The sequence below is a fragment of the Anguilla rostrata genome, chromosome 8 (genome assembly GCF_018555375.3).
Source record: "Anguilla rostrata isolate EN2019 chromosome 8, ASM1855537v3, whole genome shotgun sequence".
NCBI classification, from domain to species: Eukaryota; Metazoa; Chordata; class Actinopteri; order Anguilliformes; family Anguillidae; genus Anguilla; species Anguilla rostrata.
The window spans coordinates 39,528,932-39,544,023 of record NC_057940.1 but is presented as its reverse complement, the minus strand read 5'-3'; the positions used below and the strand labels follow the sequence as shown (position 1 = coordinate 39,544,023).

General features: G+C 37.1%; 1 protein-coding gene across 3 annotated transcripts in view; it reads right to left on the bottom strand.

The window, feature by feature from the left end:
- Positions 1 to 2,630: 2,630 nt before the first annotated feature.
- The window catches only part of khdrbs3 (KH domain containing, RNA binding, signal transduction associated 3), a 103,265-nt gene continuing 90,803 nt past the window's right edge, over positions 2,631 to 15,092 (bottom strand). For 2 of the 3 annotated variants that reach the window (XM_064348226.1, XM_064348228.1), the window contains 2 exons: positions 6,756 to 6,814; positions 2,631 to 3,750 (listed from right to left, as the gene is read on the bottom strand). In XM_064348226.1, coding sequence (XP_064204296.1) covers positions 3,659 to 3,750; positions 6,756 to 6,814 — 151 coding nt within the window. In that variant the 3' untranslated portion in view covers positions 2,631 to 3,658. The remainder of the gene's footprint in view (positions 3,751 to 6,755; positions 6,815 to 15,092) is intronic. The other variant, XM_064348227.1, reaches the window with a different exon arrangement.

Sequence of the window (15,092 nt, the reverse complement as noted above, 5' to 3'; positions counted from 1 at the left end):
TTTTGTTGAAAGAAATCAATAAATCGTTATCTCCAAGGTTACAATGGACACTCGATTACAACATTTGAAATGCTTTCAGCTGGCAGGCCCTGCTGAGGTTCAGATGGCGGGGCCCCTTGTCTCTGTTACAGCAAATCCCCTTAGCATGAAGGTGGCAGCATCTCTACTTGGCAGAGGGTCTCCAGGGACCAAGTGGACTGGAAAGAGGGAGGATTACTGCAGTGCTCCACGGAGACACTGCCCTTCCATCTAGTATAGCTTTTCTGTAATACTTCTGTCTAGTTCTGAAGTCTCAAATGCTTCACCCATTGATTGAAGGTCCTCTGAGCAATGTTCACCTCTTCTTGCCGCCCCCTTGATTTAAAATGTATCATGAATATTTTTCTTCAACAATACCTAAGTACATGACATTCAGTGTATGTGCTGATTAGGTTGCTACATTGGTTACAGTATGTCCTGATTATATCTCTTCTGATATTTTCAGTGCTATCATCAGCCACTACTTATCTTGGTTCACAGTCACGAACAAGTGTCCATGCAATATACTGCTATGGATGATAATAGTGTTGTTTCATTACAGTGATGATGAAATTTGGCTTTTTGTCTGTTGTTGTCTTAAAAGTGAGAATGAGTTCAAAACTGACCATAACCACTGTCACACATTATGACCAATATTTGTAAAGGACAAATGAGCAAAAGTGAGCAAAAGCCCGAATCTAGATGTCTAGAGGGGTGGAAATGTAGCCTGGCTTTCACCTGAACATCTCGATGTTTAGATGTTTAGGTAAAAACCTGGCTACACTTAGTTATAAAGTGAAAGTTTTCTAGCCGACTAGGACATAGTCAGGTTATGTCCAGCTAAAACCTGAGCTAAATTGGGGCTAACCTGAGCGAACCTCGACTGTTTTTGGTCAAAACATCTCTCAACCCATCTTTCCACCCCTCTATATGGCTAGATTTGGGCTTTTGCTTGCTGGGGTTGACTGTGTTTGATCAGAACACACCCACAACAGCTCTCTTCTTACTGGACCATGAAAATGTGGCAAGAGCACAGCTTAATGTGAGGGCAATATTGTACATGAGAATGTTTTTGAAAGATATTTGCCTGGCTATTAGATTGGTTAAATTATTACATATAAAGTAAAAGTAGGTACTTAGTATGCCATGACATTCGTTTTTTGTTGTTGTTGTTGTTGTACATGTAAGACATACCTTATAATCGGTATTGACGAGCAGTGGGGCATTTCAGTTCTGGAGGCATCACTGCAGATCCTTCAATACAAAAGCAGTATAATTTAATATTAACCACAACAACCATGACATAAACAACAGCAGCAACTGCTAGATTGTAACAGCTGACAATATAAAATACATTCTATTTCAGCATAGTTAAGGAGACATTTGCATTCAAACAACTACATTTTACCTATATCTGATAAAGTAGCAAACATTAGAATATATATATATATATATATATATATATATATATATATAGCGGCTATTTATGATTCTTTTTACAGTTTTAAAGAATTCAACTCATACAAGCATTACCTCTCTAGCTCCTTTTTATGGTTCATACATATACATTTTAGCAAATTTTAGAAGAAAAGTAAAAGTTTTTAAGAAAGGGAAAAAGATCTGTATTATTAAGCTACTTTGCTTTTAATGTTTAAGAACTGGTTTATGTCAAACTATATTAAGGGTGATTAAAATGGTTACGTGGTTATTTACCTTGTGGAATGGAAGCCCTTTCTAAACAGCTAGTGGCATCCTCTTTCTGGTGATGTCACCGTCATTTAGATTCTCTTTAGAGAGCACGGGTGGGCTTGTTTATGGACTGGGGAGGTCTCACATGACCAAAGGGGGAGGGGAGAAACAGAAAGAACAAAAACAACACCAAAAACCGCAACTCAAGTGTACTACTGGAAAAACCCATTATCGACATAAAGAAGTGCAGTCATTACAATTATTGTAATAATATGTACTTTTGCTTATTTTCATAAGCAATGATTTTGTAAATACAAATTTCTTCTATTTGTATAACTATGCCAAGAGCAACCTTTGTACATGAGCGTACATGAATATTATAGATTATGAACAGTGTAGAATAGTTTAAGCACAAAACAGAATCCTTTTGTATCACATAAAATCTTACACATCTTACATTAGCCAATGTAGTATATTGTCAACACTGAGCCAAGAGTATACCAAGAGTGGCTTAATACCCAGCCGCATGAAATTTGCACTTTTGAAGCCTAAGAACATCTTCATCAAGCCCTGACCTTACTTAGATTATACTTTTTAACAAGAAAAAAAGAGCTACAAAAAGCTCTTTTTTATTTTTTATTTATTTTCAAAAGTCAGTTTTACATTGTCAGAAAGTTTTACTTTTAACTTAAGTAAGGTTAGTATAAGTTTTTTTTTTTGTGTGTGTGTGGGGACGTGGCAGGGGGGAGGTGGTGGTGGGGGTTCAAATTTGAATTTGAACTGGAGAATGTTTAAGCACTTTTTAAATTGTACATTTATATTTTCCTGAGAATCTAACAAGCACAATGAACAGAAAAAAAGTTATTAAGTGGAGATGTAAATTCTCCAGTTTTAACATCTTGCATGAAATAACAATAGCAGAATTTAACAATCCTAACTTTATTGGTACTTTTTGTTTGTTAGTTTAGATTATCACAAGTTTAAATATCCACAACATACAATTATGGTATACAATTATCTCAAACACATTGATTCCTTTCAAAAAGTTTATTTAGCATCACCCAAGAGGAAAATATTAAAGGGCTTACATAAGCTTATGATTTGAATATTAACAATACATACTACTTCTATCATCAGATATGAATTCTTTTCTTACTGTTTTCTTCCATTTTCCTAGAAATGGTAAAGCACAGCAATGTGCTAAATGCCAAGTTACCAGATATAATGATTTCAGATGATGCAATGGCAACCTTGACCTATGACTAAAATTAAAGGAGTTGAGCATAAAACAACCACCACTTTCAGCAATCTCCTCAATGCATTTAGAGCCACAGATTACTTAATGAAATGGACATAGTGATTAAACATGGGATCGGGTATATCAAAGCAAGCTCAAACTATGGCAAAGTAAAACTGTTTTCAATGTTTACACAACATGCTTCTATAAGCCCTTTAATGCTAAAGAATCTTTAGTTACAAAAAAGGGAGGATAAAACTATCTGCATCATGATTTTCTTTCTTTGTTTTGTCAAGGTAGATTTACAAGGGACACAGTTACCAACCACCCTTCAGAAATAGTCTCTACTGTACGTTACCCAAGCCCTCTACCCATCAAAATAATTTTAAATGTAAAACTAAATAATGAACATTTTAAAGAAATAAAATCCTCCAGTAAAAAATGTCTGGCTCAGTGGTTTTGAATACTAAGTCATAAGGAAAAGATAGATTACCTAGTTTACAGACTTTTGGTTCTCCTGTAGATGGTGTCATTACATGTTATTGGAATCTTCCATGGTTTCCACCAATATGCTTAAATCAACACTACAACCACATCAAGGTCTTTGTCCAGTTCATCTTTTTGCTTCCACTTGGCTTTTTGTAACTAAAACAGAGGGATTGTCCATAGAAAATCCATTACTTGGAACAACATAGAACATTTTGTATAAATAGTTCAGTATCTGGAGTATGGCTGTTCCCTGTACACTTTTGTCGTTCTTGCTGGTGGTGCTTTGTGACGCTTGTTAGTCCACTCTTCTTGGCCTGCTGGGAAAAGAACACACGTGTGAAGGAACGTAGGGGGAAAATGCGGTTTTGCCCTCAGCATTTTTCATTGTTGTTTTGAAACATACTCATTAAGCATTCCCAAGAAAGCTGATGTAAGTTTCTGTTGCAAAGTATATTCTTGTATGGCTGGCTTCCCCCTCTCATGTCGTACATCCCCCAAATTATTGCAAGTTGAAGTTCAAACAGAAAGTTAACCAAGCAGCTGCTCCTTCACCTGGGAAGACACATTTATATAATTGAAATGCAACATCAAACAGTTCTTGAAAAGAGACTGCTTAGTGTCTCCTGGCGAAAGGTCACAATCACCATTAGCAAAAATCAACGTTCATTCAACCTCATCACTGTCAATGTGCAAGTGCCTCCATTGATTGCTTCTTTTGTCTGATCTTCTGCCAGAACGGGCTCAACCCCAGAGCTAAGAACATCATCGGGGGCACGAACATCTGTTTCTCTGGACATGTTGGCTGTTGTCAGCCTTTAACCAATACCTTTTTTTAATTAGATGTGTCAAGCTTTCACTAACTGTCACTTTAAAGAAAGGCTTGAGCAAGGTAACCTTGTGTTTTAGAAACATGGATGTACATCAGCATTCATTAGACAATGGGTCACCTTTGAAATGTTCAGAAGGCTTCCTTGACTTTCCACCAGTAATCTTATCTTGTACTGCTTGTGGTGAATATGTAAGACTGTTTATATATCCTGTAAAAAGCACTAATAATGTTATATGCCAATTCAGACATATATTGACATTCAAGGCATTTCTATGATGCACTGGCAATTTCTGTCTTCGTGCACTTTAGCTGAATACGTGGACATTTACCTGTATTTGTAATTATAAAATATGTTTTGAGGTGTTTCTGGGCGTGGCACTCTTTTCTGTGTGGGGAGTGGTGGGTGTGGCTACAGAGCCTGTGGTTTGAGATCAGGGCTGCGTCCCAAATCACTCCCTATTCCCTATATAGTGCACTAAATTTGGCATCAGCCATTTTGTAGTGTGTCCCATCTGAAAAACAAAATTGTAGCACACTATATAGTGAACTACTTCTGCCTCACAATCCACTACAAAATGTAGGGTACAAGCTATGTACACTATCCGGAAGAACAACATCCCATAATACACTGCGGTAGGGCTTTACGGTTTTTTTCAACAAAGATGGCGGTTGGAAAAAGCAAGCGGTAGCTACTTCCATAAATGCAAGTTGTCCATAGTTATGTCAAATCATGAATTATATTTGCATATTCGACACAAAAAAGTCACCAATTTCCGTTTGCCAAGTGTAACGGTTTTTCTCCGGAGAGCTGCTTGCTAGCTAAGAAGCTAGCTAATCTCGGTAGCAGTGCACCTCAAGCAAAACGTCATTTTTGGTCCCTGATAAAATATTTTTGAACAGTATATTGCTATACATCTGGTCGATTCCAATATTAATTAATATTTAACCGAGAATTTCATATATACACGTAAAGATTGCGTTCAAAAAATATTTTATCAGGGACCAAAGACAACGTCGCTTTCTCGGCACATCAATAACGAACGGAATTTCTGTTATTGTGCGACAGATAATCAAAAGATAGTAGCGGCGCAGGGTGATGACAACAATGTCCCAAAGCAAACGTTTCTTCTGCCGCTCACTCCCTATGTAGTGTGCTACGTATTTCCCACTATATAGGGAATAGTGAATGAGTGAACAAGTGAGTCATTTGGGACGCAGCCAATTTCAGCAGAGTGTCTGTTACTAGCCAGCTAGCTGCTGCAATGGCGGAGGCGAAGAAGCCCAGACAGCTACAGCGAAGCAAAAAGACAAGCCGAGCCGACGTGCCTTGTCCTGGGCTGGTAATACTATGAGCTGAATTATTTAGTATCAGTCATGAGAAAACATTGGTCATGTAAAGCTTAATCTTACACAAAGTGTACAGCGTTCATTGCCCACTGAACACACCAGTGTCTTTAAGCCTTTTTTCAAAAATGTAGAATTCAATGATAGCATCATCCCTTCACTGACATTTTTTTACAGTTATTAGTTCAAGATTCATTCAGTCAGTTCACCATGTGCAATCATAGGTTTCATAATAGAATCAGTGCTGAACCTCTACAGGATTACACTTTCCAAACTCATTCTGTTACAGTTTTTATTCAGCAATACTGGTTCGATTAAATCTCACCTAGATACACTGGCCTATATTTACATCAACAAATTAATTATTGCTAGAAAGCAAAGACTAGCAAAAATAGAAAAGAGATTTTCAATATCTCGCACAAACAGTCTCTTCTCTACCTCCATACATGAATTGCTGTTTCATGTACCTATTTTGTCTCATTTACTTGTATTCTGAGGTTTTATCTGCTTAAACCAATGAATGTAAAATAGACAGAATCCATAACCATTATTAATTCAACCTTCATGAACACTGATCATCAAAACTGCATGGCGTTATTTTCAACCTCCTTCATACCTGCACATAATTTAGAACTGTGTGTGTCCTGAACTAGAAATACCAAATGAATTCCCACCACCAAAATGGAAAACAACAGCGCTGTTGCTACATTACGGAGTCACACCATGAAGAATGACCTTGCCGCCTGAGTCAAGAGCGTGAAGGTGAAGAATTGAGGATAGAATGGATTATATTGCCACGTGAATAAAGAGCATCCATAGATCAGAAAGGAGAAGATGGATCCGTTAGACTAAGCCCCACAAAGACACCTTCACCTTCACCAGCATTCATGAATTATTCAAACAAAACAATGGTTAACACGGTAAACACAATGTTGCTCATGTCAAATGATAGGGTGCAGACAAGCGAAACACTGACTGCAATAGCATTATGATTACAAAGCGACGCTAGCACTGGGAAAAGAGCGGACAGTGTGATGGTACTGCCAATAGGAACACTGCTGAATCAAAAAGAAAATCCGTGCGAAACAATCGAGTTGAGTCCCTGTGCAAAAGAAATGTGTATTTGGCGAAGCAGACCTCTAAACTCACCGTATGAATCATACGAATCCTCGCTTATGTCATGTCCATATTCATAATAATCACTTGAGCTGTGGAGGAAAAGAAAGAAACATACTTAGATCATCATTTTATTTTAAATAATATTGTTAAATAACAATAATATTACATACAATGCGGCCATAAAAGTAATGATACAGACAACTTTGACATAATGCTTATAACATTGCTCTACAGTACTTTGATGATTTGCATAAGATAATGTAGGCAGACAGTTAGACACAATTACCTTAAAGAGTAATTACACCCTAAATCAGTTTTTTTTTAAGCTGTAAACATGTTTGTATGCCTACTTTATGAAACATTTAAGTCCATGCACTCATTTCAACGTTCTGAAATTATACCATTAGGCAGAAAATAATAAATAATAATGACAGAAAACATCTGGCTCAACTCCACTCACAATGTCCATGTACCTTTTTGCAGGTACCTCTACGTCATATAAATGTCAATCAAGATATCCAGCTTGAAAATTGTCGCCACCCACAAATTTGTCCATTTACTTTTTAATATGACAAAACACTGCCAGCACCTGATGGCTAGATTGGTTCCGGCCCAACGTTTTCAAAGTGGAGAAACATGGTGGCCTGTTTAGTAAACTTTCTCATATTCCACCTAAACAGTCAACTAAAATATGTTTCTGAAAACATTTGAATTGACAAATAGGCCATGTACTTGCTGAGTCTGGATTCATAATTGATCTGCAATGCTTAGTTTGACAATTTTACTCGGGTTCCATGAGCCAGGCACAGCTACGCAGTACAAATTAATCTGCTTTGTGTATACCTTACGCAAATGAGATGGACACACCTGCTCCACCCACCCCAGGAAGAGTTTTTCATAATTTTGTAGTAGGCGGAGCCAGGCTATAACAGTGAGTGCTATTACTCTTTAATGCAGCACATCTATAAACAAACCTCAGTTTAGCAAACTTTTCACCATTTGTTACATTATTAGTAGTTACTTCTTTTGTGAGTGAAAAAGGAAGCAAACATTTTTTAGTTTATATTTAAACTGACTCCCAGATTGCATCATCTACCTCCAAAGCCCCCAACCCACTCCACCCCCATTTCAGTAAATGAGGACAGCAGAAGACAGAGGAGCATGTGCAGTGATTGTATGATATACCAGCACCATGTTAGAGCATGGCAGCGATACCAGAGTATAACATTCTGAGACAGGAGTTGTGTGACTTGTGTTATGAATTGTAACTGATGACTCTGGCTATGGGGCCAGATCTCAGGGGCAATAAAGGCTGAGTTTAGTAGCCTCAGTAATAATAAAGGAGCCTTGTACACACAATAATAAAGCTGCATTTAACTGCCATTATAATCATAGTAATAAAGTAGCATCTTAATCACCACGTATACAAAATTATAAAGTAGCATTTAATTGACACAATACCCACAATAATAAATTTGCTTATGAATCACAGTATACCTACAATAATAAAATAAAATTTCGACTAGCATTTTGTACGTAATAAAGCAGCAGTTAGATCACTGGATACTTGTGATAAAGAAGCCTCAATACCTTCTGATGGGTGTTTCCTGCCCAGAAATATATGAGAAGGCAGTTAGATGTGAGGGATGACAGCGTTTATCAGAAACAAAAGGGGCCATCCCACATTTTTTGGTTCCCAGGTCCCTGGTGGTTTTCTGACAAAACAATCCAGTGCTGGCATCGTTCAGCATTACTGCTATCATTCAAACCAGAGTGGTAATTTATCGTAAGACTGTCATCAAGCCCACACAGCCTATTGCAGCTGAGACCACTTCCTTTACCTGTCAATCTTTCGTTTGACAGGAATGTGTTTTTCTCTCCCCCAACCTCCCCTCCCCCTCCTCGCTCTTTCTTTTTCTCACCTCGAGAAAAAGGAAATGGCCAACAGTAGCCTGCAGGTGCTGATACTTTCTTTCCAATTTAGTTACTCTTCATAATGGCATCATAGAAATCACAAAGCATAGCCTGTAATCAGTGGTCTGACACTCTAAATTAGTGTAGGGACTGTGGTACATGGAAAAAAAAGGTTGGATAAAGCAAAAAAAAAAAAAAAGGAAAAAAAGAGAAAGAAATCCAGGACAAAAGCACAAAAAGGTTAAAACTAAATATTGCTTTCTGACAGCACCATTCTCTGACAGCATATTACTCTAACTGGAAACGACAGGACAAAATACTCAAAATCAAATAGTAATCAATCAAGCATTGCTTAACACCACTTCGTTCCTTTATGAACAGTGCTCTTAATTTGTACGTTGATACTGGTGTCATGTCCGCATGGAGAAGCTGCCATTGTTATTCTGAATGTAGTTTCCAATCATCTCACAGCAGAGTATTTTTTATTAGGCCTGCTGCTGATCTTAATAAACCTGTCTATTATACAACTCATCCACGCGGATGATGAAGATCAGACAACTTGCACACAAGATGATCTAGGTGAACTCCGCCACATCTGACTAGACAAAAGCTAATTACACTGGAATGCTTTCCTGGCTCTAACTATAATAATACTAATAAACACACACACACACACACACACACACACATATATATAAGGCCATGATGAATAATCACATCCTGTATTACCATTGTGGAAATCTGTCCTGTTCGACTTAGTTAATCAGTTGGAAAGTCACTAACAGCAGTGTGATGCAATTTAATGTTGTTCTCATTGATCATCATTGGCACCATGTAATCACTAATATTTAAGGTGATGCTACTTTTATAGGTTGCTGCAAGGCTCTAAACTCCCTTTAAAATGATGTAATTATGTTTCCTTTACTTTTATATGCTTAAATGCCTGCGGCCTATTTACAGTAATTCTGGCTATTTTGTTCTGTACCTGTATTAGTGTTGTTCTTGTTGCTGTTGAGATGAGGATTTAATGTGCCACTTTATATAACATTGTTGGTATTGAATATGAATAACTGACAAGTACTTGCAAAATTAATAATTATAGACATACATGAAAACAATAAAATAATACTCCTTAGCAATATGAATATTATTATTCTAAGCACTAGAGTTGAAATCACTGACAATGAGGGAATACAGGATTGCAGAGAGACCTGACAACAGTTCTCTGATTGCGAGAGCCTGTCAGCTCCTTATTCTTGCGCAGAGAGGGGGGAGGAGCTCTAATGCTGTTAGAAAGTTCTCATTTCTGTTGTGACAGTTTGTCAATATACCCATGGTGCTCCTCACCTGCTGCCTTCTGTGCTCAATTACCATAGTCAGTGACTCCTTAGGAGCCTCCCGAATCCTGATGAAATGAACCATTAAAAAGTGCTCTTTAGTTTCCTATAGACATACGGCTGCAGTTAAAATGGCTGAATGAAAAGTTAGAATTTTATGGAAAACAAAGCCAATGGACAGTTCAGGTGACATGACATTTCAGATAAATAAATTAAAAACAAACGTGTTCTTGTATTTTGCTTATTTAAATTGAATTTTAATTACAAACATGGCTCCATTACCTTTCCTCAACAGCTAATTCTGCTTCTAGAACAATCAATGGGCAATGAGCTATTCAGAAAAAAAGAGAAAAGAAAAAATACAAGCTTTCGAAAATACAATATTAAATTAACAGTAAATTAGCTTCCATTGTTTCGAGACAAACAAAACAAAAGGAACCTAACAACCAAAGCTGATGTCTGATGTGTGCTACTGTTGCTCCATTACTTACTGCTACAGTTGTGTGTTAACCTAGCATGAAATGGGACAGACAGTGCTTTTGAAATCCCAACAGAAGCATGTCACACCTGCAGAAGTGCCCAGACTTCTTAAATAGGTCAGCCTCTGACTGGACGTTCATTACCACTTCACAGCTCCCTGTCTCCCGTCTTTCTCCAAAGACAAAGCAAACAACAATCCTTTTAAACAACTGGCCTTGAGAAATAAACACTAGACCCATTTAGATAACCTTGTCTAGGCAATCAGGAATTTGATTAGGAAACCCACTTCCCTAAGCATGTTAACTCTCGGAAGCATCTGTCATCGCCATGAATGGCTGGTCTTAAGTACCTTTGTTGTCATCCCGGTACTATTAAACAGATGGCAGTGTTAAATCTGAATGATGTACTACATGTCCCTGCTGGACTTTGTTTTCTTATACTGTCATTACTCTTCAAATCCTCTGTGATAAATCTTCCGAAGCTGAGGGAACATTAAGAAAGGTTGCAGAGACCTGCGCGCCCGATTTATCGTTAGCGTCCTTACTTCGCTCCGTTCCCGAGCGCTCTGAGGACACATCTGCAGCAGTTTAAAGCTGTGGCATACATCAGGATTACCACATTTCCTCTTATGTTGCACCTCAGGGGATTTGTTTAACTTTCACCAGTTTTTTATTGTTTAAAGGTTATTTATATATTGTATTCTCTTTGTATTTCTAGATTGTCCTACATATGAGCCAATTAATATTTTTGTCGAGGGCTGCACTGAAGTGTACGACCAGGAAACATCTGAATGTCAGGTGAAGAAAATTGACCTATACACCCACGATACAAAAATAACTGGAGAAGGTTGTTGTACAACAGAAGCAAGAAAAAGCACATAAATGCAAATTAAGCCATCTGTGAGGTGCTCAGTCAGTTTTTTTGATTGGAGGGGCCAGTCTATTATGTGATGCTCCCTACTATGATGTCACAAGAAGGGAGAGTAAAAATAGGTTCAAGTTCTATATAATGTGATAAAATAAAGGATAAAATCAGTAGAGTATTACTAATATTACTGCTTTTCTGGAGAGTTTTATTCCTGGACAATTCCATGTTATCAAATACATAGATATATGAATAGGTATTCAAGGTGCACATGTCTCCAAGGATCAAACCTCAAGCTATTGAGTAAGATAAGTCAGTTCACACTTTGTATTGTAAGTGAATGGGAAAATTGAAGGTATAGAATTCTATGACAGTGATTTAGATTTGACAGCCATTATCAATTTAACATTTTCATATGTAGATAAAATATTTACATGTAAGACGAAAACATGCGATTGGCTTGATGTGATGTGAATTAAAATTTTCTCATTGAAAAGAAGTCACGCAGAATTTGCATCTTCACTTTTTAGAATTCTAAAACTACAATTTTCATGTGAGAAACCAACACGTGACTTCAAATAGTATTGGTTACTTTTTTTCCACTCTAATCTTGTAAGTTTAATTATTTTTTAGTTAATGTGTACTTTTGACATGTTGGATTTTCACATGTGGTTTTTGAACATGGGTTTTTTTTTCATAAAGGAGTACAGTGAGGCAAATATATACATATATACACCGCAGACACATAAAACTGTCATAAATATCTTCTGTATGATTTGTTTTTCCCCAAACCTAATCTGAATGCAATGTGTACCTCTCTTTAATTTAAGGAATATAAGTGCATGTAGCACTGTGAAAAGGCTGATCATTCATTTAAATTGAGAACTTATAGTTCAAAGTCAGAGGTATATTTTTGATAGAAATATTAGTCAGGCTACAGTCTGACAAAATTGACTACAATCATTTGGAAACATATGGAAATTGTCTTTGGGAAAAGGCCAGATTTTATAATAAGAAATGCCTATGAGATTTTTCCCCAGTTTCTCTATAATTGCCTTTTATTCCAGGTAGAATTCAATCCTCACACTACCAAATGAAAATTCTACAATATTTTGAGTTTAATTTATAATAAAAAAGTAAAAATAAATGGTTCTTTCTGAAAATTATATATATATATATTCTTTTTGCAAATTAGTTTTGGAAGTAATGATGTAATTTATTTAAATAAGATACATTATTAAAACAAATATTCAAAGTGAAACGAAAGACTCACATTAAAAATGAGTGCTATTATATAGCATTTAATTTCCACAGAAACAGTAAATAAATAAACAAATAAATACATTTTCTGCAGCAGAGGCATATTCAAAATTAATAAATAAGAGAGGTGAATGTCACAGTACAAATAAAAATGAAAGTTTCTGAAACTTTCAAAAATTAACTGTGATTGACAGTACAATCACTCTTCTGTCATTAACTGACTATGCATGGAAAAAAAGTCCATATGAAGAGACACATCCTTTTATATTGACATCATTGGTCACAACGGACAAGTACCCTTATGCCTTCTGAGTAAGATTTGGAAATATTTCTTCAGCTGTGTCCTATAATTCACCCAGTGACAGTGCAGTACCATTTCTTCTGAAATAAACCTGTAATTGCCTAACTCTGATCTACACTTCTCCCCAAAACCCGGAATTAAGTTTAGTGAGGGGATTTTCATATTAAGTCTGCACACTTCCTCGGGATCAAAAATCCTGACAGCTTTAAGAAACTTAGCTGAAACAATTCTGTTAGGAAGAGTGGTTCAGAATTCCTCCAAGGCAACGTGACAGTCTGTTCAACACTTAGAAGTAACATTTAAAGTAGGTCTTTTTTAAAACCAGTTTTACCCACAGGTATATTAAATATACTTTCATTCTCTTACTAGAGTCATTATGATAGGGTATGCACAGTTGTTTGACCTATTCCACATGCGAACGCGTATTACATCTGTGCCTCGAACATAGGCATGCTGGAAACTGGTTGTCACGGCCAAGCAGGCGAAGAGCAAAGGGGCATGGAGCGGGGGGTGGGTGCGACTCACGGTCTCATGGCTGTCAAAATGAAATAATACACTGATCATGACACGCTGTGAGCGTCAGCCCATGGACGACCTCTTGTGTGTCTTGCAGGAGAGAGATTCACCTGTCATCCTCTCTGCATGTCTCTGAGACTTATCTCTATCTCATAATGAAAAAAGAAAGAAACTTTACATCCTCTCCAGCATACTCTCAAGTATAAATTCTGACCTCAACCATCAGTTATATTCTTGTTCTCTTAGGATAATCATCCATGAGACAGTGACCTTTTTTTAGTCTAACGCCTAACGAATTAGTCTGATGGTTTTTCTTTCTTTCATAGAAAGTAAATTGTTCTGGTTATGGCTCAATGTGTGCAATAGTGCGACACAATTGCCTTCTTCTATTGCCTTCTTTTTACAAGCAGCAGTAGCAGGGGAAATGGAACTGGGGAGACTGAAAAACTGACTTTTAAAACAGAAATGACGCACAATATACATATGTGTGTGTGTGTGTGTGTATTTTTTTTACATCACAGAATTGTGAACCTGATTTCCACAGCTTATTTTAATGTATGGATAAACATCCAAGGAACAATGATGACGTACATTTCTTGTAAATTGCTTTGCCATGATAAAACAGGTTGGAAGTACTGATCGATTTAAAGGTATGTCTGTCAGCCTCCCGTGTTCCACCTCACCTGCTGCCACTGGTTTACGAGCGGTTCGGATCCTTGAGTTAAACCTATGCACCTTCCGCTAATGTGCCAAGCGCCAAGGCGAGTGAGACGCTAGCGGTCCCGCGGTGACGTGAGTCATGTACCATGAAGAATAATTACTGGTTCATGGGAGAGTGCAATGGAGGCATACGCTCCTTTCAGGTGACTGTTATGCATGCGGCTGAAGGTGACACTGCTCCGGCTCACAAGGAACAATTAGCGATTCTAAGTTGGGAAGAAGAAAAAAGGGGTAATTATTGCGGAAACAGATTGTTATGCTGTCCAAAATCATTTCTGTCTTTGAAATGTTTTTGCCTTTTAAGACCCTATTACAAAAAACAAAAAAAAAAAACCCAGCAAGTCCTTCCTGTCTACCATTTAACACAATAAACTTTTTGCTGTGGTCTGTCATTCAATACTAAGAAAATATTCAAGTCATGTTCCATGTTTTTTTGACTCAAATAATTTCATTCTGTATATGCCTGAGTTGACAATTCTATGGTTTTCTGTTCTTCAGACTGGATTAATACCACAAAAAATGTGTTTATTATCACAGGACCTCCATGGTTCCCGTGGATAGTTCTTTTTCACTGTTCTTCTGTTTTTTTGTCAAAGGGCACGTGAGGGTGTTTATTTGAGAAATTACATGAATGTGACTTGTAATTTTGTGTTCCTTGGAAGTTTATTTAATTTATAAAAAAAGAAAGAAAATAGGAAAACTTGATAGTTAATTACTGTATCTGCTAGACCCATATCACCACAGAGGTCCTTCAATACATTCAGGATCCCCCTCCATTACTAACCATGGACAAATCACTGCAGTGATTTATTTTTTATATTTTTTCCATATGTTGCTTGTAGAATTTCTTCCCCATTTGTTTTTTCCCCGCTGCTGTACAATGTAAGACATGCCTAGACAATATCCTTTGCAAGACTGGCCTTGTGCCCCGTCTGCTCTGGATGTTATTGCTTGGCTTAGCTTTATTAATGCATT